The sequence below is a fragment of the Hoplias malabaricus genome, chromosome Y (genome assembly GCF_029633855.1).
Source record: "Hoplias malabaricus isolate fHopMal1 chromosome Y, fHopMal1.hap1, whole genome shotgun sequence".
Taxonomy (NCBI): Eukaryota; Metazoa; Chordata; class Actinopteri; order Characiformes; family Erythrinidae; genus Hoplias; species Hoplias malabaricus.
Window position 1 is genome coordinate 51,963,130 of NC_089820.1, and position 24,008 is coordinate 51,987,137.

The 24,008-nt window shown below is 36.9% G+C and overlaps 1 protein-coding gene across 5 annotated transcripts; it reads right to left on the reverse strand.

The window, feature by feature from the left end:
- Positions 1 to 472: 472 nt before the first annotated feature.
- Positions 473 to 22,760, reverse strand: LOC136678706 (oxysterols receptor LXR-alpha-like). 5 transcript variants are annotated; one of them, XR_010796489.1, is made up of 12 exons: positions 22,636 to 22,760; positions 15,399 to 15,679; positions 10,843 to 10,925; positions 10,443 to 10,625; positions 8,400 to 8,666; positions 7,531 to 7,736; positions 6,168 to 6,347; positions 5,872 to 5,974; positions 5,556 to 5,669; positions 4,559 to 4,653; positions 3,796 to 4,056; positions 473 to 3,725 (listed from the first exon to the last, which is right to left on the reverse strand). XR_010796489.1 is itself a non-coding variant. In XM_066656813.1 (11 exons), the coding sequence occupies exons 3-11, from the start codon at positions 10,883 to 10,885 to the stop codon at positions 3,910 to 3,912; spliced, it is 1,335 nt and encodes a 444-aa protein (XP_066512910.1). In that variant the 5' UTR covers positions 10,886 to 10,925; positions 15,399 to 15,679; positions 22,636 to 22,760; the 3' UTR covers positions 473 to 3,909. The 5 variants fall into 5 exon arrangements, 4 of the variants coding, with proteins under 4 accessions (XP_066512910.1, XP_066512907.1, XP_066512909.1 ...); XM_066656813.1 differs by having other exon boundaries at positions 473 to 4,056; positions 10,443 to 10,622; XM_066656810.1 differs by having other exon boundaries at positions 473 to 4,056.
- Positions 22,761 to 24,008: the final 1,248 nt, after the last annotated feature.

The following is a 24,008-nucleotide window of genomic DNA, read 5'->3' on the forward strand; positions in this document are numbered from 1 at the left end:
GGTTACGACACATCTCCCATTTACTGTATAAAGCCTTGTTTCGACTTAAGTGGTTTTGCGTCGTAACGTGAACTTCGTGTTTGGTGTGCGCGGCGGAAGAATACACGGTTACGTGGCTCGGGACCGAGGAGGATAGGTGTTAGGATAGGATAAGTGCTTACAGTATGTTATTTACGTACAGTGTGTACGTATGTTCCGACTTACACTGAAAATCGGTTTACAACGCGACCTAGGAACGAATAAACGTTGTAAGTCGAGGACCCCCTGTATAGTATTTTCTTGCTAGAATTTAACCTAAATTGATTTGCATTAAATTGTGATTGTAAGCAGAGTCAAAAAACAAAAAGCAGGCAATGTTTTGAATTGAAAATTTATTTACAAGGTAAACTCAATCAATATTAAAAACTGCAGAAGAATAAAAAGACAGACAATGAGCCATGTTCCATGTTTCAGGTCAATATATTTCTGTATAAAGAATAGTTGAGGTGTTTAGTTATCTATATTTTTCAGCTTTTCAACAAATATCATATATATATATATACTCTGGCAGAACAATACAATTTTTTTCAGAATTTAATTTATACATATAAAGCAGTTTATTCAAGGACTTAAGGCGTTAAAACATATGTTTGCATTCCTATGTCACCATCATTTGATGCCACATCAAAGGAGGTCAGATTAATTAAGAGTAAAACGTCCACCCAGCAGGGCATTACAAAATAAATTAATACAATCAATTCTGCAGTTAACGCTTGCCTGGTACATTAGCAATCTGTTAAAAACCAACATGATTATTAATGTGGATTGGAAGAAAGTAAAATGCAAACAGATGCTGCAAACACACTTTGATTTAGCTGGAAGGTGATCGTTTCTGTTATACCTGAATACGTTTCCACTGTCATGGGCTAGAAAAACAATATAAATGGCAAATGAATGGTTTTATGAAAAATCATCCGATTATACAAATCCACTTGTACACTTTAGAAGCATTCACCACCTTAAAGTATGTACTAATATGCTCCAAATCCGATTAGGATGAGCAAACACTGTTGTTCTTTGCTAATAACTTTCCACTGCTGTCATATTTAACATACAAGAATGGTTGCAGGCCTAATGTTTATCATGTCAATCGAAAGGGATCTAGTTTAAACCATGGGAAGTCAATAAGCACTGCTGACATCAACAAATTTTAAAACCTTAAAACATATACTATTTCAGAGCAAGCAGAAAATAAAAGCATCAGGTCTTCAGGGCATATTTTAAGTAAAAATGAGAGGCTTAAATATATTGTTACTGAAATTATGTAAATTATATTATCTGACAGTATAAATCTATAATGTAAACATTATATTCTTGGTTTTGTCAAATACTACATTATCAACATCAACTGCATCAATCATTATTCAGCCACAAAGTAGTGCTGTTTCAAAATGTCCTTATTCAGTGATAATTCCAGCAGGAATCAATGCAAACTGCAATCTATTTTAGTGCTGCTATATGACAACAAAGTGTCCAACGATGGCTAGCTCATCCTTTAATGTACAGTATATAAGCTCACTAATAACACAGCATGGTGTCATCAGCTCCAGACTGAGGTTTAAAAATGAACAAAAGTGACTACTTTGAGTTAAAAGCATGTCAATTATCTGGAGTTAACTCTACAAGCCAAATAAAAATCCTGAATAGTAATTACAAGATTAATATGGTAATATTTTACAGAACTGCCATTCATTTGGTTCTAGGCCAATTTCCAAGCTCGTGTTCACCACAATAAGGTGCCTGATATAACTAATAACCTCACTGACTACTGTACACTAGCTACTTTGAGGTTATTGTCTTTCCATGTTGTTGGTATTTTGTGGGGGTAGAGTATGGTATTCCCTACCAAGCTGCAATGCATAATAATGCAACTACAAATAAGTTTATAAATATCAAATTCAATTTGAAAGGACCACTAACTGACTTTTGGTGGCCAGGATGAGCTGAAGTGGTTGACAGAAACTACCCTGCAAACTTTTTTGATTGGTATAAATAGCAGTGGTTAACAACAGTGAGAATACAGAGATCACATACAAAGCTATCAGAGTTTGGGTTCAGAACTAAGACTGCATTAAGCATAAAAGAATATGTGAAAATGTCTCTAAAAACCAAATTTAACCCCTGGTTTGGAAGACCCATTACACTGTATGATTCTGATCTGAGTTGCAACAATAACAGAACATGTTTTAGTTAAAAAACAGAAAATATAAACCTTTCTAGAAGACAGGTTGACAGCAAACAACTGGAGATGCCCCTCTTCCATAGAGCGATCACTATGCCTACGAGCTAACTTACAAAGAATAATGATAAACTGTTAATAGCAGTGAATGGACCTAGTTGAAAACCAGGCTCAATTAAAATGGTTAGATAATTTCACACAGTTTCTTGCCAGCCTTAGAAACATTTGAGCAGCAAACTTATTATGACAGGTCCAGTGACTCCTGCCAATCCCTGTAAGAGGCTCACTGGCCTATTTTTCTTGTAATATGAACCATGGATTGCATTTTGTTCACAATCACTTTCACACTGTAAACTGTGAACATGAGATTGTATGTAGCAGTCATTAAAATATATGTATGCCCAAGCCCTCTACAAAAATGTCATGTTTACATCAGTAAATGAATAAAGAAGCAGGTACGAAAGTTTTAAATGCGTGACTTCATCAAGTAGGAACACCAAGTGTGAGCTCCTCTGGCATACTAACCTTTTAGTCAGTTCAGAATCCTGACACATTAGCCACATTTTCACTGCAACAACTTGGAACGAAGGTTTGAAAAATGCGATATTGCCCCTTTTACATACAACATTCTAGGATTATTACACTCACAATACATTTCACAATAACCAAGCTGAGGTGACATTCAAGAATTACATTTGGCTACAATACATACCTTGAAAACATATATAAACACCTCCAAGGACACCTCCACCATAATTCTTTACTAATTCAGAACACCCCTAAAGTATAAAGAGCTCATAGAATTTGCATTAAAGCAAAACCCACAGTGTAGAAGGGGCATAATGGAAGAGAGAAGAAGAAGAAAAGGAAAAAAAATAAAAAAAAAAATAAAAAAAAAAATAAAAAAAAAAGGGAAAAACAAAAAGGTTTCGGAGCACTGCTCCCTAGAAATATTAAAACAGTATTTTCTCTCCAAAGTGCAAAAAAGAAAGATAGTTTTGGAGTACAGACATGTCCTTTATTGTGACTATCCATTAACTTTGTTAAATCCTTGCTAACAAAGTTAATACCTGGATCTGCTTTAATTTGGATCAAATGACAGATCAAGCAAAGCAGCTATGGACTTGTTGGTATACAACATTTAGGCTCCAAGTTCTGACAGTGGAAATGTGGCCATGGCAAATGCTAAAAACCAACAACAAAAAACCAGAGAATTATTTCAGTGAAGACCAGGAACCATTGCCAAGACCTGCTTAGAGCTTTTGGTAATCAAAACATGAAATAAAAACAGAGACAACCACCTTATATCAAGTCCTTTGTAGCCATTTATTCCAGTGAGCATATTTCTGGGTTCATAACCTCTATATCCTAGAGCGTCGCTGCTGGGAAACCCAGTATCATCAAAGTAATTTACAGAGGCTTGGCCTAAGCACTCCCAAAGCCTCACCTGGCCACACAGTGAAGAGAGAGCTCATTCTGAAAAGGCAGACCCACTGACCACTGTATCCTGCACAGGAGAGTACAAATGTAAGTAAATAGGAAGATAAAACCAGGCTACTCAAGGTTGAATCACTTACAGAGCAAGTGTCATCTTGGGCCTGAGGGACATTGTGAGGCATTGCTCACCACAACCCCTCTGTCATTATAGCCCTGATTCTGCATGACTCTGTCCTGGGGGTGTGGTCAGTGCTTTACTCATGGACATCCCAGATTTCAGAGAGAAGAGGCGGAAGTTTTTTGTCCTGCAGGCGGAGGGCAAAGACCTGCTCAGAATGCACACTGCTGAGAGTGCGCAGGCTCACCAGTTTCATAAGCATGCGCGGGAACATCAGGTGATCCTGTAGAGCAGATGGGACAAGACAAGACATGATCATTCATAAGGTTTCTTATACCAACACTAGACTAAAGTAGGGCTGACCAATAGGTATAATGGGTATATAAACGGATAACTGGTGATAATTGAGAAGAAATCCAAAGCTGAATACTGAAGTGACAGAGAAAATAAGTGATGTTATATATGCGCAAAGCTTCAAAAGAAATAAAAATGTGGTTCGCAAACATTTATATTGCCTATAACCTGTTTATTACTACATCTAACTTCACTAAATTACCTTTTTTCCAAGTAAGTAAACTTACAGATTATAGGAAATAAAAAGCAGTATCAAAATGGGGGAGGGACGGATGGATGGATGGATATCACATTTCGCTGTTACATGAGGATGAAGCTGATATTATGAATGTTGTAAAAAGGCAAGTGGAGCTCTAATAAAGAAAAAAAAAGACAGAGTCATGCATTTAATACATGAATACATTTAGCTCCTTTCCTTAAAGCTGACTTACATTGGGTCTCTTTATCCTGATGTATGAATGCAGTGCATCCACATACGGTTGCTGGAGCTTCTCCACTAAATCATGATCCTGCACATTGGGTCGGTCTGAAAACACAAGTGTCCGCACACATACACACAAAAACTGTGAGGGGGAAGTTAGAAATCCAGAGTGTCTGACACTAACAGCATATATATATTTATTACAAGAGTACAGTAGTGTCTAAGAGGAAGGACAGTGAGGCACAGAGCAGATGTTCGGCAGTATATCACTAGCAAGGGAAACCTCAAGCTAGCAGTAAAACAGACTCAAGTTTCTCAGATCTATAAAACTGCACGGTACTGTTGTTGGACATGCGTTTTTTTAAACGTGTTCTGAAGAGAAAACATGGCTTAATGAAATGCAGTGTCAGCAGAAAACACCCTACTGACAGGCATCATACAATCAAATGTTCGTAAGGAAACTAAAATAAAATATCTAAGATATTATTACACAGTGAGCGAACTGGGTCATGTACTTGTTTATAAAGAATACACATTTGTATATTACAGAGAATTTCAATAATTTTTTCTTTAATATTTAACCATGCAAAAAACTGTTTGGTTAATGTACAGTACAATGTTACAGTACAATGCAAACCCCCCTAAGGTTTGTCTGTGTAGCTGAATGGGGTTGTTGTCTTCTCAGCTGCATTTTAAGTGGAAATAAAAACACAGCAGTCTGTCGCAGGCTGAGGTGACTTAGTTCACACTGTTGCTGAAATACATAGAAGAAACTCACACTCTTAGGGCTAGCGTATATGGCTATGGTTAAGAGAAATTAATGACAGATTTAAACATTGTTTTCTTTTTAATAACATTTTAGATGCATTTGTTGTTAAATAGTATTTTAATCAGAAAGTACCACAAAGCTGTGAAAAATGTATTAAATTTTATTAAATAAGCTGAAGCCAGGTGTTTAATTTTGTTTTCAAGATTTGTGTGGACCATTCTCTGCATGGGACGCTGACCTGCTGAGAAGATGTTGATGGCAATAAGCAGTGCATATTCTGCCTCGTCCAGGTGCAGGTCATTCATGCCTTTAGAGAACTCAAAGATGGGGTTGATGAACTCGATCTGCAGCCCTGTTGGCAAAGCCAGCGTTCATTTTAAGACTTCAGGTCACAGGCATAATCAGCATATCAACCAAATCATTTTCATGATGAAAATCTGGATTAAATGTTACATTATTAGTGATACATATTTAGATCAGTGACTTATAAAAGCAAATTCAGTCTTTATCCAGAACTATTATACTTTGGACAGTGTATTCATTAGTATCTGCACCTGCTTTGGCAAAGTCATCCTTGTTGTAGCTGAAGTCCGGAGAGAGGAAAGTGATGCTCTCTATTGCTGGGTTGTAGCGCCGTGATGTCTCTAGCAGCATGATCTAAATAAGAATATTATAAAAGCTGTAAGAAATGCAGGCAGCTTCGTCAGAAAGTGATATTGCAGTGAACCGTTGGCACCACTAGGGGGCATAAAACATTAATTAAAAAATTGTCAGACACAGACCAAACAATCTTTTAGGCCACAGGTGCATGTAAAGGTGATAAGGTTATTTAAGAATACTGAACACAGACCTCTATGGTGGAGGTCTTGAGCAGGGCAATCTGGTCCTCGCGTGTGAGCTCCAGGAAGCCAGGCAGTTGTTTAGCAAAGTCTACGATCTCCTGCACTGACATGATTGCCAGCTCAGTGAAATGAGCAAAGCGCTGCTGTCGCACTTCCCGGTTCTGTGGGTCTTGACTCTGTGGCCACGGCTAGGATGTGGGGGGGGGGGGGGGAAGAAAAAGAAATCCATTATTCCGTTATTCCTTGTCCCCAAAATATTAACATTTGAATTAAAGTGTGGAGTTGATTATATAATCTTACTAAAATAAATAAATAAATAAAAATAATTAAAAAGACATTCTCTTATCTATTTATTTATTTTTATATCTACAGATTTCATTGTATAATTTCTATTTATTTGCAAACATTCACACATTGATAAAATTTGCCATAACTTTGCCGAGGCCACCATGGATGTTGATTTAGTTTGTTTTCACCAGCATGATAAATTCAGCTAATAAACAGTAACTGTGCATAAAATATGCACTAATATATTCTTAATAGTACTAATTCTCATTTAGAAAATCAACTACTGTGCCATGTTATCAGGAGTACATAAACGTTTCCATACGTCTGCTGATAAAAATTCTGTTAAATTAGGAAACCCTAGCAATTAAAAAAGCAAATCTTTGCAAAGTGAATGGAAAGAATCCATAAATATATTATTGGCTTTAATCAACTAAGAAAGGTTCATCATGTTAATCAGAACAATATTCTGTGATTAATTATAATTAATCACAAGTTAAAATGCTACTACATCCTTGTACACTTGGGAGAGAAAAAAAATGTAGTGTGGTATGCATGACAAACTGGTTAAGTTGAATAAACAGGTTTTTTAAACTTTATTACAGTATCTTAGAGGAGTTTTGATGATTTTTGAATTAGATCATCTTCATATGCAGAGTAAAAGTTTGTTTTAGGGTGAGTTTTAGATTTGAACACGAAGCTAAGACACAAAAACGTTAATGAAATAAATTAATGTTAATTCAGCACAGCTCATGGCTCAAAAACAACTTCATATTCCAGTTTCAACTCATTTGTAACAGATAAGTGAGGTAAGAGAAGAAAGATGCTGTGTTTGTGTGTTAGTGAGTGAATTTTGAAAGAGATGGAGCACAAGAAAAGGATAGATAGTTACAGTAAAGTACAGTAAAATCTACCACTGTATTGACAATTTACATCAAGAAAATAACGTATTTGACGCTTGCCAAAAATCAGACTTAAAGCATGCTTTTAATGACTATTTTGAAACACGTATTACGATCCACATCGCATATGATATTAATTTTGGTCGGTTTGAATGATCTAAAGTAAAGAACAGGAGCCACTTACAGTGACTTTGAGCCGGTCAATGAAGGAGCGTTTGTTGCACTGTTTCTGCATGGCCACAAGCTTCTCAATCATTTCCTGTTGTTCAGGAGCCAATGGGACCACATCGGGTGCAGGGCTGGGCGTAGCCACTGCCGAACTCCGAGCTGCTTCTTCCTCATGCTGCTTCTTCATCTTCTTCAGACGAATCTGCTCCTCAGAGAGCACACCTGAGGAAATGAAGAGATAACCATACACCTATGGGTAATCAGGTCATTTGTGGGCGTGCATGCAGACCATATTCCAAAATTGGTAAATGTAAATACATGTCTAAAGATTTGTTACTGGTTTTCAAGGTATTTCTATGGCAGTCACAGAAAAATGTTTAATTGCTTTTCAATAATTCTTTTTTTTTTTTTCATATAATTTTTAAATGTTCTCTTCATCCTCCAATCAATACAGTCCATTTATGGAGACAGAGCAGGCAGTTTTTAAACTGATTGTTTCTGTGAAGTTATGAAAAAATATTCAGCAGGTTAACTATACAGAGAATTCAGAAAATCAGAGAAATGGGAATGCTAAAAATGTAATGATTATTTATTAAAAGTACAATTTAAAGGGGAAAAACAGTTTCAACACAAAGTGCATGATCTACTAAGAAATGGCACTTTTCCACTGCATGGAAATTCATCTCAACTTGGCTCAGCGCTTTAGCTTTTCCACTAGCCAAATCTGGTAGACGCTCTCTAGTAATGGGCACTATTTAGTCCCTGTGCAATCCAATAAATAAATGTGTAGTGGTAGTGAAAAAGCGTGCTGAGCCGTGCTGATGCCATGCAGCGGAAAAGCTCCATTACTGATTTCAATTTAGGATAAGAAGAGAAATCACTCACATTGCTCCAGCATGCCAGCCTCCCTGCACTTGCGCAACCGGCATTGCTGGCACTTGCGGCGCATGTACATGTCCATCTCACAGCGGCCTGAGTTCTTGCAGACGTACTGTGCTCCTTTAATCACGCTACGTCTAAAGAAACCCTTACAGCCCTCACAGCTTAGCACATTATAGTGGAAGCCGGAGGCCTTATCCCCACACACACTACACACCTCGTTGCCCAGCATTTTGGGAGCAGGGCCCTTCTTCCTCTTCACCGGTTGGCCCTCTGCATAGACAGATACATTTTATAAAATAACTAATGTTGCCAGACAGCAAAACAAACTAATAATTTGTACTGAAACAGTCAATAAACTGTGCAATTCATGATACTAGACTGTTTTTGGCTTAAGAAATTCTGAATGTAATTTAGGAGATAGAGCTGAAAACTGAATTTTCTAAGGAATGGTAGGAGTCAAGTTTATCTCACTGTAACCTCCACTTTTTGTGGCCACTTAAGAGTAATACAGTTTAAAGTAGTAATGTGAATTTACATTACTCTATTATGACATACATTTTTTTTTTTTGCTCAGAGGCTTTTGATATATGTGAGTCTCCAGTTTATTTGACACATTTTGGACCTATTAAAAACTAACTGATTTATGGATATACCTCTTGAAATTCCTGTAAAATATTAGATTAATTATTACAGACATGGAGATAAAGCTTTGGAAAAGTATTGGACCGCACAATGCTTATTTATTTAAAACAATGAAATATTATGGCATTCATATCACAATTAGTTCTTGGAAGACTCTTGCTGCACTGGGAATCTCCAATAGCTCCTTGTTATTGGAAGATATGTACTTGATTAATTATACAAATTTAATTATAATATTACTTTTTATTACTGTTTTCGTTTTAAATTAATCTTTTTTAAAGACAAATTCCAGGATTTGTCTAAACATCACTGTGTAAAATGAGGCCGATCACTTTACCTAGTAAGGACAAAGGGGCTTATGTAGTGATTACTGCAATTAAAAACGCAATGTTGTTCTACTTTGTGTATATAAAGGATCCATTTTCCTTTCAATAACTAAAATAATGGATTTTGGATTTTTGTCATTTCAAAGAGACATTAATGATGTATTTTATTCATTTTACTGCTATTGCAAGCCTCCAAAATATAATTCCTTTACTACATTTAATACTGATCCACAGATATCATATATGAACAATTTATCATCATGTTTATGCATAGGTATCATCTTTTGTCCATAAAAATATAAAATACCTGCATCAGATGCCCACAAAACTCAAATCTATGAATGTCTAGTGCACTTTCAGTACCCTCATGGCATTTGAAGAATGAAGCTGGGACGCAGGAAAATGGTTGAAATGTATTGATGACTATTGTTGATAATGTTTATTATTTAGAGGAAAGATTAAGAACAATCATATTTAACACGTACCTTCTCTGGGAAAAAAAAATATGCTGTAGGAATTTTTGAGAACTGCTGATCTGTATTTTTGTAAAAACCCAACTTGAGGTCAAACTACACCAAGTTGAAGTTTGAAATAAAAAAGAAAGTCCTATTAATCACAAGTAAGGTGTAAATGTACAATAAAATTATGGGACATGTAATACACGTTCAGGGTGGTTTTAATTCCAGGATCTGGTTATTTGTATTATGTCACTTATCAGACCCTCAACACTTATCATAGGTGTTGAGGGTCACATACTTAAAGCAGCACCTGCGAAGCAAGTTCACCTTTGCTATTAGATCTTTCTTCCCATTATGACTCACATACCTACCCCTATCCACCATCTCCTAAACATACACTCCTACAAACATAATGTGCCCACAAAAACCTTGTTACATTGCTTAGCTTTTTAAAATTTCAAGATAAAACTAGCTATGCTAAAATATGCTACATTGCCTCTAAGAAAAAGTAAACAGGTAACAGTATGCATTAATGCAGATATCATTAATTTATATGTGTCATAAATATACAAATACACAAGCTTCTACCAAACCTATGAACATACACAAACCCAACATACCTGGCGCTGGTGGGTCAGTGGAGTGATCCAGTTTAATGTCACTGGGTTCCATGGGCAGTGTGTCACTCAGCTCGTTAGGAGAACTGGAGAATGAAGCGGACTGACTTGGAGAAGAGTAAACCTCATGTTTCACTTCTGCTACTGAAGAACCTTCCTTACTGACATAGCCCAGACTCTCCCCTGCTGGGGAACACAGCCACACACACACACACACACACTTATTCAGCACAAAGTTTTATCTTCTACAGGGAAAGAAGGCAAGGACAAGGAAGGCAAGGAAGGCCACAATTAAAAGTATAAAAAAAATTAAAAAGACGATCAATAATGGCAGTATGATACAAATGGGAACTTTCTGAAGACCTACAACAAATGAACTGGTTGAATGTAAAATGGCTCTTACCATGACCAACATCACTGATATCAGCCGCAGAAAGGGTGGTCATCTTCTGCACAGCAGCTTGTCATAACGGACCAAGACTGTGCCTAAAAAACACAGGAAAAATGATCAACAAATGAGCTAATAAGAGATAAAATTCTGTACCAAAGGAACCCCCAGAATTCTCTTGACTTACATTTAAAACTGCAAATATTTTATATCACATTATTGCTTGTTGGTAATAAAGTTGAATATAAATGTATCAACTGATTTACCTAAAAACTAAATAAAAGAACGGCAGCCATTGGCTGCATTAACTTGCATTAAGGGCCCTCGTTGTTTTTTGGGCAGCTTTGACAGAATGTAACAAAGGCAATACCTGTAAATAGTGTAAAAAGTGTTTTTACATAAAAATAAAAAATTACATATTGACATTGCAGATACATTATTCTCCCTCTCATTACTGCAGTGTTTATTAAGAGAACATTCACAGGCTTGTGAAAGTCTTAGAAAATGAACACTGAAAATGTGGAGTAGCCTGTTAAACAACAAGAATGCATAATGACAACGTGAACACAGTTTTCAAGAGAGTTGTGAGGTTCAGTGTATCACACAAAGCACTTCATGGGTCTAGCTTGCAATTCACTCACATAGTCCCCCTCATGGTAAGGAACTGCACCACAAGGGGTGCTATTCCTCACAAAATCACATTTAAAAAAGGTGTGTGATCGGCTGAAGTTGGAAACTCAGCAGCAGGGCAAATGTGGCCCTCCCTTCATTGCTCCTTCAGAAGCTGTTTTGATTTGCATTTCTTGGGCCAAACCACTTTGTTTTCTACGGGCAGAGCTGGGGTTGGGTGTGAAACTTATTTCCAGCATGAAAACAGACAGAAGAGCTTGCAAACCATGAGGAAGCATTCAGTAAAATGGGAGAAAGAGGAGGGGAGAGGGGGAAAAAAACCAAAACATAACACTGAAATCACAAAGTATTTTTAAGCACTGCTCCACAAGTATGTGCTATTGTGCTCTGTATAAATGAATAGTTTGCACAATCTATTACTAACATATTCTTAGTTATTGTTTATATTTCAGCTGAAAGCTTGACAAGTGCTTGTTGACACTGAGTAGTTTAGAATTTCCTAAAGGTTTCATACCTATACACATACACACACACACAGAAATATTGCCCCTCTCTACTGCAAAATATCATGGGAACTATATGACACTAAATATTTGTGAAATTAAAATGCCATACATTGCCAACAACATCAAAATAATGGAACATGATCACAGGCTCCTTGGTTGCAAAATACAACCTCAAAAGACACCCAAGGTTTTGTGGTACAAACCAATAAACCCAGCTGACCTCTCCACTGAACACTGCAATGAACTGAAGAGCATTGTCATAAGTAAGCACAACTTGACCAATGAGACAATGGTTCAATAAACATGAGTAACTTTTATCGAAAGCTGGACCTATGCTGCAGAGTCATTCTTTCAGTAGCGTGGGAATCTGTTGCTGTGCACACAGTTGTAAGCCATCCCCCAAGCACACACCCTCTATATGTCAATGAACCAGCACATTTTCAAACTAACTCAGTCTGCTGCATCAACACCTTGTTGACAAATGGGAAATGAAAGTTAGAAACTGCCTCAAACTGAAGTAATTTCTAAACTTTTTGCTGAGTGTGTAATTACTATTCCTTTTACAAGAGAGTAAATTCATTACAGCAAGCACATTAAGAAATTCATTGAATGGAAATACATTAGAAAGAATGAAGAGAGTATTATCAGCAAACTAAAAAGAGGAAGGTAGAAAGTAAATCCCAAATGGTTGCAGCTAAAAATAGAGATGTAAGGAAGGTGTCAGATATAAGACATGACAATAAATATGTGTCACACAAGATGGTTTTGTGAAATGTAAATGTATCATTTTCACAAATATATTAGGTGTACAAATATTTCATAAAGTGTTATTGTGTAACAAGTTCTTGTAACAAAAAATTCAAACATTTTCCCACTCTTTGGTTATTTTTCTGGTAAATTTTGCATAGTACTAAAAATGAGTGACAAACACCCACTCCAAAAAAATAAGTATTAATATGCTAAGTTCACAATCTCTAAAATAAAAATCACCATCTTTAAATGGTGACCAAAACTCTCACACATATTCTGATACAAAACAAAAACAGAACAAATGAATGCATGTGCATGTATCTCCATATTTGTCTGTTTTTGGTGCACATGTTTTTATATATTTATTTATTGTCTGTAACTGTTTATCCAATTCAGGGTCGCGGTGTGTCCGGAGCATACTCGGAATCCTTGGGTACAATGTAAATTTTTATGTATAAATAATATGTACCCCATATAAAAAAAGAAAGGCTCTGAAGCATCTCCATGCTCAACAAACTTCCAGCAAATGGAGCGTAAAACCTCAAGTATTAGCCAGAAATATTTTAACATGTGGTCTAACGTCTTCCTAGGATTCTAATATTTTATTTTCAAAAGTAACACCTTGGGGGCGAAAACCCCCCAAAGCAAAACAATTGTCATGACATGAATCAGATATTCTGTCTGATTTCTAAAGCATTGGTTTTTAACTATGTTGATATAGGGCTTGATAAAATATATTTTAAGTCCGAGTGTTGCATGAAGACTCATTTTGGCACCACTTGCAAAACAATTTGAAAAAAACGTAAAGCCCCTGGGAACCCATTTTGAAATCGTGTTTTTTCGTCTAATTCTAAACTTGTGTGTTACGTGAAGTGTCCAGCAAAGTTTAAATGAAAAACAACACAAAACAGAAATATGATAAATCTCTCCTCAAAAACTACCAAGATCCTCTCTGAGAACGGTGTGGGCATGGTCCAATACTAATGACCTTGCGTGACTGACAGCTCTCTTTCACTGGAGAACAGAATGCGTTACCTTGGCTACACAGCCTCGAGACAGAGCAGTCACTATTTTTTCCTGGGGTTTACTCTGAACTGCAGTTGTCATTTTTCACAAGATACACAATAAAATGGCACAGGCGGGTAGAACCCGCATTATACAGCCCTTCATGTGTGAACCTATGGATGTCTTTTATTTTGTGTGTGTCTGAGGCTTTTATCCCCGCTGCTACTTTGCTGTACCCACCGGCCCAGTGTGGTGACTATCACCGCTGTACTGCCAATCGAGTGGGTCTTCCTTTCCCACTGCTACTCTGCTCTGTGCCCCAGCCAAGTAAATCTGTTATCTCCTGTGATACGCCGTTAAACACGCCGATCAATTGGGTCTGCCTTCCCTGCTGCTACTCTGTGATTGGTCAGGGTAATACTGACATCAGCATTACCCACTTTTAGGACTGCCCATTGACTGCCAGAGGAGAGCACTACTGGTCATTTTTGAGGAGAGATTCATCATATATTTTTTTAAATTTATTTAAACTTTGCTGTACCTTTCACATAACACCCAAGTTTAGAATCATAACAGAAAAAAATAATTTAAAAATGTATTTTGAGGGGCTTTAAAAGGGGTCAATTCCCTGCTCATTCTGTATAGCAAATAAAAGTGTGCCATCTGTTTTTTAAACATAAATCCCAGATTCCCTTAACCCCAACGTAGAGAAATTAAAGTCAGTAATGGCACTTTCCATTACATGGTACCTGCTCTACTTGACTCTACTCACTTGGTACCTGGTTGGTTTTTCCCCAATAGAGGCCCTCTGCCCTGAAATGTAGTCGATTTCATTGGGCCAAGTTAAGCATTGTTTACTCACTGTGCATGCACACTATTGTACATTGAAAACAGCTTCGCTCCCAAGTTCAGACAGATCAGTGTAGTTTTTTCAATTCCTTGTTGCTCCATCTAGCTCTTGCTGGATTCTTTTGTCGGCCACCAATCCAAGGAGCATTTGAACCTCTTCAAAACCACACTCTGCACTTTTATGAGCTGCTGTTGCTTGAAAATCTTATAAGCAGCTAGCCTGCAGGCATGCATTTCACTGTGTGGACATGTCTCTTTGGTCAATCAGCATTCTGTAAGGTTTAGACATTGTGTGTGGTCACCATTTTGCTTGCTTGGGAGCAGGCGTGAACAGGGGAAAACAAAGAAGTCTAGCCAAGCCGAGCTACCATGCAGTGGAAAAACCACCATAAGATTACTCCATTAATATTTAACATCCCTGAAGGACTCCTCAACAAAAGAATTTTCCAGAAAACTGAATCCTTCTTTAATTAAGTCAATATAAATATTCCTAGTCATTTCTAACAATGTGTGACTTTTATAACGTAACAATTAAACATAATGTGTGATAAGATTGAGATGAGTCATTTTGCCCAGCGCTAACCTGTTAGCATTCATTTTCCTTTGTTTCTAAACTACAACAGTTTTATGCGAAAACAAAGACAGCACATCTTGACTAACCACACTGCATTTGGGGTAATGAAATTGTGATTTCGGCCAAATCATTGCAATTTCTGTGTATTCACCAAACAAGCATAAACTGCACTGGCGGCAGCGAGCAATAAAAATGAAGTGAATTTCAGTTTGGGTGCCTCAGTGATTAATGCAGTTATGATTAAGAGTGACACATACCCCTGCTGTAACTCTTTGTTATTGCCTGTCCATCGTGCTCTGCATGTTGCTAGCAGGTGATGCTGTTTATCCTCTTCAACGCTCTGGACTCTGTCAGGGCAAACTCCACTCCTGAGAACGTTTTCTTGTCCCAGCTTTAAAAAGACAGAAAGGCCCAGAAACAGGAAGAGAATAAGAGAGAGAATGAGAGAAAGAAAGAAAGACAGAAGCAAAGGAATAAAAAATAGGTCTAAGTTTTAAAGACGTATGGGTCTAACAACAAAGCAGAGCTTCAGCAGGATCTTAGCAGGGTGAAAGTAAAACAAAGGGAGTGAGAAAAAGTAAAGGGAACAGAACGAGAAAGGGAGGGAGAGAAATAGACACAGAGGTTACTATCGGTCGTTAACATGGCTGTGAAATCCCTGTAGAATTCTATGCACAAGGCGCTTCTTTATTTATTTATTTATTTATTATCACTTTCAGGCCATTTTCCCCAATAAATCACCTATTCCTGTACTAAAAAAACCCTGGTCCATTGACCAGACAGGAGCACTTTGCAGTTCTATAATTACAAACTGTAGTCCACCTGTTGCCCTGCATACGTTGTTTGCTCACGTTCACCCTGTTCTTCAATGGTCAGGACACTCAGACATCCACCACAGAGCAGGTATAATTTGGTGGGTGGGTCATTCTCAGCGCTGTGGTGACACTGATATGGTGGTGATATGTGAAAGTGTGTTGTGCTCTTATGTGAGTGGATCAGACACAGTACCGCTACTGAAATTTTTAAACCCTGCCTGGTCCACCTTGTAGATGTAGAGAGAGTAGCTCATCTGCTGCTGCACAGTTTGTATTGGTCGTTGTCTAGTTTTTCCATCAGTGGAACACCTCTTGCAGCAATATGTTTGATCCACTTGTACCAGCACAACACATATTAACACACCAGCACCACATCAATCACTGCAACCGATGGACTACAGTTTGTAACTGTAAAAATCACAGTGCTCCTGTGTGGACAATGGAGTTGAGAGAATAATCAAGTGAGGTGTAGAAACAAAGAGGTAGTCATAACATTATGGTTAAAAGGTGTACATCTTCAAATAACATTAAACAGATTTGACAGTATTCATCGTACAACATAAATCATTTATTTGTTTAATTTTACTTATAAAACAAATTGATTTGTCAGAGATGTGACACAATTAGTAAAATGTCTGTTTTCAGCAATGAATTAAAAAGTATAAAACTTCAGTACGTTCACATACGGCTCCTGAACTGAACAAAATACTAAACTGTCTAAAAGAGGCAGCTGTGAAAGAAAGGGTCTGTATCTGACCCTTTGGGATAACCACACATGCAAGGGCTATGCCTTTGCTTTCTATTAGTTCTGTTCTCTTTCTCAGTTTGCTCCTTCTCCCAGCTGTGCCTGGTGTTGCATCACACTTTGAATGCCTTCACAACCAGCCACAAACAGGTCGAAGTCCAGGTTATGTCACTGTCTGAAGTTGCCACAAGCTGTAATTCAACACAGCAGATGACACGACATCCTCTTTGGAGCTTAATGCTCCAACATAAGAACGCTTATCTAGACTTAATCTCATTAAAAAAAAAAAAAAAGAAAAAGTTCTCCAAATATTGTAAATTAACTAAGATTAATTTGGTGTCTGAAGTTTGCTTATTGATTGACTCTGGAGCTACAAGGTTGTACCTACATGTAACATGTAAGTGAAACTTATGTGTCACTGATAATAGCAGTAAGCATCCATCATTGGTTAGCTACATTTATTCCACAGCTCTAGTGAAAAACTGAAAGAGCAATTTCAGAGCTCAAAAGTCTCCATTTAGTTTTGCCAAAGTACAGTAAATTGGCAAGTGATTATATTTAAGTTTGTCATATTATAATTTGGATAATTTAAACCATTAAATTTTGTCTTAATACCCAAAATCAGTATCAAAATAAGGATCCTATTGCTTTTTAGTTAAACATCAGGGAAAACAAACCCCAAAAACATGAAAACAGAAAGAAAGACAACCTGACCATCAGAACTGCTGCTTCGTCAAACGCACACTGAAACCAACCTAAAATAACCTCACCTAAACCTTCTAAGTCCAATGTTCTGTACAACTTATCAGTGGATTGTTACCTTTGGTCAATAAACTACATATGACAGATCAAAAGACAGGTCATCTCTTACCACACACTGCAGCTGGAAGCAACATAACTTCCAGCTGAATTAAAAAAAGTTATTAAAGTCTTTTGATGTGACATGACAGGTTCACCACCTACACCTCTCAAAATCAGTTCCAATAAAAGGTATGTGAATGTTGTATTTGAGCAAATACGTTTGGTTGCAAACTGCCTCTGTCAAGACACCTGCACACATTACAACTCAATGGCAAGGTTACAAATTTACAGTGTCTACTGTGACATGAGTTCCCATTTTCATTTATTTCTTTAAAATTCTAAAGCAACAGCAAAGCAGCAACTGTATCCATAAAAGATAATTTTCCTTCAAAAAGCTACAATTTTGCAGATTTACAGAGAATTGCTGAGAATAAAAATAGGCTATGATAAAATCACAGCTTTCGCAATTTACAAATTTCCCTCTTTCAAACTGCAATTTTGGGGTAATCAATGTCCATAAAATGTGAACGTTATCTGTTCCATACAGTACCCATCAAAAGTTTGGACACATCATTACATTAGTCATTGGTGGAATTGGGCTATTCACTGTATAGAACTGTGTACCAGCCCCTACCTCTGCACAACACAAGTTATGGTCTCAAACACAAAGGCAGCGAGGAGTTCTACAAATTAACTCTTGACGAGGCCACAACTGTTCACTGAAAACCATTCCAGGTGACGACCTCATGACGCTGACTAAGAGAACACCAAGAAGCTGTCATCGAAGCAAAAGGTGGCTACTTTGAAGAATCTAAAGTATAAAACATATTCTAGCTTGTTTTACATTTTTTTGTTTACTACATAATTCCATGTGTTCCATCATAGTTCCAACGTTCCTTTACAATGTAGAGAATAATAAACATTGAATGAAAAAATGTCCAAATTTTGAATGGTACTGCATATTCACAATAAGTGGAAAATGGCCCAAAACAAAAGAAACCTGAATGTCTGTTTCCAAACTTTTGATGGGTACTGTATATCAATAGGTAAATTGATATGCAACTGCATATTTTCATCAATATATAGTTAAGCATGCATAGAGCACTGAAAGTAAACATCTTTTCAGCAACAGTATGACATATGTTTGGATGTGTATAACTAATGGAATGCATCTTGCATTAGCATATGGCTTCACATGCTAATCATTTTATCACTCAAGTGAGGTCAGGAGCTCACAGATCCAGTAAAATCAATGAAGAGGAAATTTTTATTTATCAGTTATGAAAGATAGTCTCATGGCAAAATATGACCAAATATCCTATTTATTCAAAAAACTTATTAAAAACTGGGGTCTGTTCTCTCATATGGAAAGTTATATGGCTACTTGCAATGTGTGATTACTACTATTACAGGGGTCTGTATTATATATAACCTTGAAGTTTAAAAGTTCTGCTAGTTAGAGTTTTATTATTATTATTATTATTATTATTATTATTATTATCATTATTATTAGCAGCACTTCCATTAGTCAAATTCACATACCTGGGCCATAAGTAATTACATCATGATCTTGCATACTCGAAAAGTATAAAAAATCTTCCATGAAAATCCCATACCACACTGAGCCACAAACAATGAGCACAAAGTACAGGCACAAAGAAAATAGGTGAAAGTTAAACTGCAGGATGTTTTAGGAAGTGGTCTCTTCCTATTCTGTACCCACATCTAGTGGTTCTATCATGAGTATTCACAGGAAGAGGTTTTCACTACATACAGACTTACAGCATATTACTGTAGGCAATGTATGATTCAAAGCTAAGAATGCAGCCCAGTTCCATGTGACTATATGACTCACTCAAGACCAATGGTTTTCATCATTTCCCCTAGAAACGCAGCTCAATAACCTTATGACCAGGCTGGAAGTGGAAAGAGGGCTCAAGAAAAGCACCCATCTGTGCCGGTTTTAACACAAAATTTAACTCCCTATCGCCACAATCCACTTTAAAAAAGTGCCATAAAGTACACGTGTTCAGTATTTTAAACAGTTCTCATATGTCTATATAGGCATTTGACTTTGATCAGTGTGAATAATCCCCAAATAAGGATTCAAACACCCATTTACAACCCTATAATTAGCCCTTATATTGCAACAAGTCAAAAACGACCATGTCAAAGTAAACAGCTACAACTATGAGGGGCATGTAGGAATCCAATCATATACATTTGCTGTCCAATGAAAGAGATATTTTCAAAAACCCAGTTTTCCAACAACAGGAAAATGAGGAACGGTTAAAATAAACCAAAAATTGCATGTAAATTAATCATACATATAAGCCCATATCTCGCTCGATACAAAAAAAAAAAACACCATTTCCCATTCAATAGGACCTTAAAAGCACTACATGCTGCTTGATACACCGGACGCCACAGGAGTAAAACAGAAGTAGAAACCATAACCAACACAAAGTAAAATTAAAGAAACTATATTAAATTAATTCTTACCCAGAAGCTTTAAAAGACCGCTATGTAGCTGAAGTGTCACTACCTCACAAAGTGCAGTGGGTGGACTTGAATGCTAAAAACTGCTGAGTGATTGACTGCATTAATGTTAAAGAATGAACACAGTTGGGAGTCATTTTAGTTATAGCGCCCTCTTTTGCTTATGAGATTTGTATTTAATGGAGGAGACAACAGTGCTTGTGGTCTACATTTACGATTCTAGTATGTGGGCTTCGATGCCAGCAAACAGATTGGCAGCCCCTATGTCATATGTAATTAGCTAGTGGTACAGCAACCTTAGTGTTGGGGTATAGGATTCAACAGGAGTTTTGGTGGCTGCAGGTAGGAAGAGAGTGTGGTTGGCCCTGTGTGAAGCTCTAATGGATTGGCATAGGATCTTTTACGTCTTATCTTGTGTATGATTACAATTGTAACTGCCCAGTCATTAAGGCAGAGCTCCTCTGTTAAACTGTAACAATGACTGTCAAAATCTTCAGACTGTGCACCATTCTAGTTAGAAAACACTGGCTGCTGCACCAAACTAGATAATTTGTTTAAGAATGAGACATGGGAATCAGCCATGTGTACACAACAGCACACTGGACATACACTGATGTATTTAGGTGAATAAACAAATTTATGTAACTCACATAGTGCACTATGTAGGGAGCAGGAAAGATTTGGGACACAGAAAAAGCCTGAGTAACCAGTTAATCAGCATTTAGTTTATCATACTTGGCTTCAAAAAAACAGCATTTTACACATCAAACACACTCTCAGTAAATGTTTCGCACAGAAAAAAAAAAACACATTAATGAAAGAATAGTTAAGACAGCAGAGCTATGCTACAAGAGCATTGCTGCCATTCAGCACAATCCTGCTAATGTATCTTGGAATTAACACTTGATTTTCCTCCATTTGTTCTGTATTAGCTGCTGCTTGTTGCTGCTTTATTTCCTGCCAATTCATGAATTTGCAATATGTTAGCTTATGATTAGCTATAGGCAAACAGTATCATCAGAGGTGTCATAAAACATGCCAAATAAAGAAATTTTGAAATGCTGGCTAGGGTCAGACACACACAAACAATATTAAGATATAACTTTATTAACTAAACAAATCAGCAAATCAAAAACAAACTAAATTCAGTTCGGTATCATGTATCATGATGGTCTGATCAGCCTTAACAAACAATGGAGAATCGCACCAATCTCACCTTTACTACCTGTACAGTAGACAATTCCCTATTTCTAAAGAATTATCCACTCTGGAGTGATTTAAGGAGGAGACGGGGCTACTTTTTCCTACAATAGCCAGTTTCATTGTGTACAATTAGTGTGCGTCTGAAGATGCATATTCCAGTGTCAACTGCAGGAAGGCACCTGCATAAAGTAATGTTCACTGCTGAAAAAAATAACCTGATACACTATGTTCTGGTGAACTTGTAAACGGTCTTTAATAGGTGATTGTTCAGGTGATATGTTTTAGGTCTTCCTAAAGGATTATTATCACAATGTATTATTCACGTTGGATTTTTGTGATCTTTTATTAATTCTTTGTGCTTCTGCTTTGATTCTAATTTGACATAAAACATAAAACTGTTGATTTCTAATGGTAACAGTTAAATAGTTTCCCTTTTGGAAAATAAACTCCCAGGTTTCTATTCCCAATGGTGTAAGTGACCCAGCAAACATGTAGTCCACAAACCAGAACTATCAGAACTTTAACCAGATAAACGCATGCTTCAGGTTAAGTGTGTCAAATAGGAAAAGAGCTGAGAGACATTCCTTTTTTTTACAGTCCTCATCTCTGGGCCCAAGTTACCTGGCTAACTATTAAATAGTGCTTTGTGGAACAACCCACAGGTGAAGGAACAATCATGTGGAAGGGCAACGAGTCTATGTTGATAACCACCTCAAAAATATAATAGACATGTTATACTGGGACTGCAGGTCTAGCCCACGGTTGTTAAAGGAAACCATCGGGTATCTATATATTAAAACCACGGCCTCTGTGTGTGCCTATCACTTTAGTGAAGTCTTAATGTCAAAGAAAGAACTGGCTTCTAATGTGGTATTGGTAAACCTAGGTCAAATAGCCATATACCCAACAAGGAGGCATCTATTTAACGGTAAACAACTTCAGAATTTGTTAATCATTGCGCTATTCTTGCTATTTAAGCCTATACTGATAATTAGTCTAACAGGGGAAGACTAAAAACAACTACACTGAAACTTTAAACACGCAGCTGAATTTGGTTTCTATTCGAATTCACAATTCCACCTTAAACTGCGCGAAAAAGAACCCAACTTTTATCTGCCGGGACTGTCAGAACAAGACTGGCTAGCTAAGCCAAAGCTAAATTATGCTAAGTTAACATCTATTAAACAGAGCTAACATACACGCTTATGTAAACTCAACCGGTCACCACGAACAAATCCGCATTAAATGTAGTTAGCAGATATAGTTAGCAATTTGCTAGCTAAGTAAAAGGAAAATAAATAAAAGAAAGCAATGCTAAACGGAACAAGCCCACTTTTGCCACACTTAATAATGTTTTGCCCTTAAACGTGACACAGTTCAGTTGCCGCAAACGAAATATTACAGATGTCTTCAGCCGTTCCAGCAATTTACCTGGATTTGAAGGCGCTGGCGAAGCTCTCTGGAGCCTCTAACGACACCAAGTTCTCCAACAACAAGGCAGCTTACTGTACAAGATGGACAACCGAAAAAAGAGCCACGGGCTGCGTTCCAAAGCACACACTAGCGCACTTTATAGTACGGCTAATATAGTACACTACCAGAGCCGCCAACGGCAGCGCATCCAGCACGGTAGCAGGTGTAGCAGTGTCGGAATTGAATCGGAACAACGCCAGATTATCTTCCAAAATAAATGTCTTAAGAGGTTAGTTATAAAATATAAACATTTAAATATATTTAAATATATGTATAAAAATAATTTTATACATATTAAAAATAATATTCTAAAGAAACTAAAATGATCAAAAATAATAAAACGAATAATGTTATGTTTATTTTAAATCTTAAATAAATTGCATTAATTTGTTGTAGCGTCTGTGTCTGATCCACTCGTACCAACGCTACATTAGTGTCACTGCTGAGAATGATCCACCACCTCAAAAAATACCTGCTCTGTTGTGATTTTCAAAGGGACCTGATTGCTGAAGAACAAAGAGGCAAACAAAGTATGCAGAGCAACAGATGGACAACAGACGGTCTCAAATTGTAGGGCTACAAAGTGTTCTTGTATGGTCAGTGGAGTTGAGAGATTGGACCGAGTTTTTAAATCAGAGATTATTTTTATATAATTCATTAAAACACTGAACAAGCTTACAACTACTTGTATGTGTGCCGAAAACACAGAGCTCTACCGCCACCCTGTGGACAATGTAAAGAATACACAAATGTTTACAGAGGGTATTTTTTTATTTTAGTAGTGTTGTGATTTTGGACACGTCACTAAAGTAATAAATAAATGAATCACGTATAACTTCCACAGTACATTTTATTAATTATTTTGATCATTCTTTAACTTATCTGTCAAGCACAGAATTGTCAATTGCATTAAAATCTAGAATCTTTGATTTGATTTTTCATTCTCAGACAAAAAATAAAATAAAAAACAGATATTTAAAAAAGTATTCTTGTAATTGTACAAAGAAAAAAAAGTCAAAGATTTCCAGTGATTTCACTGACTTCAGTAAAACAAATATTATAATTTAGTTATAAGTTGTTGTATATTTTTGGAAGTGGATTTTTTTTTCTTTCCATTTTTGCTTGATACAAGACCTGGCCTGCTCAACAGTCTTTGGTGGCCATTGCCTCATTGTTCTCTTCTTGTTCTGTGGGAGACAGATCTGCACTGTAGGCAGGCCAGCCAAGCAGTCAATGTCTATGAAGCCAAGTTGTTGTAGCACATGCATTGCCTTGCTGAAATAACCATAGACATACCCAGACAAGCATTGTCTCTAATAAATTCCCTGTAT

Excerpts from the sequence above, each read along its gene's own strand:
- LOC136678706 (XM_066656810.1), bottom strand. The coding sequence starts at position 10,885 with ATGACCACCCTTTCTGCGGCTGATATCAGTGATGTTGGTCATG. Across the intron at positions 10,626-10,842 it reads TATCAGTGATGTTGGTCATG|CAGGGGAGAGTCTGGGCTAT; the intron begins GTAAGAGCCATT and ends TGTGTTCCCCAG. Across the intron at positions 4,057-4,558 it reads TCAGGATAAAGAGACCCAAT|GATCACCTGATGTTCCCGCG; the intron begins GTAAGTCAGCTT and ends TCTGCTCTACAG.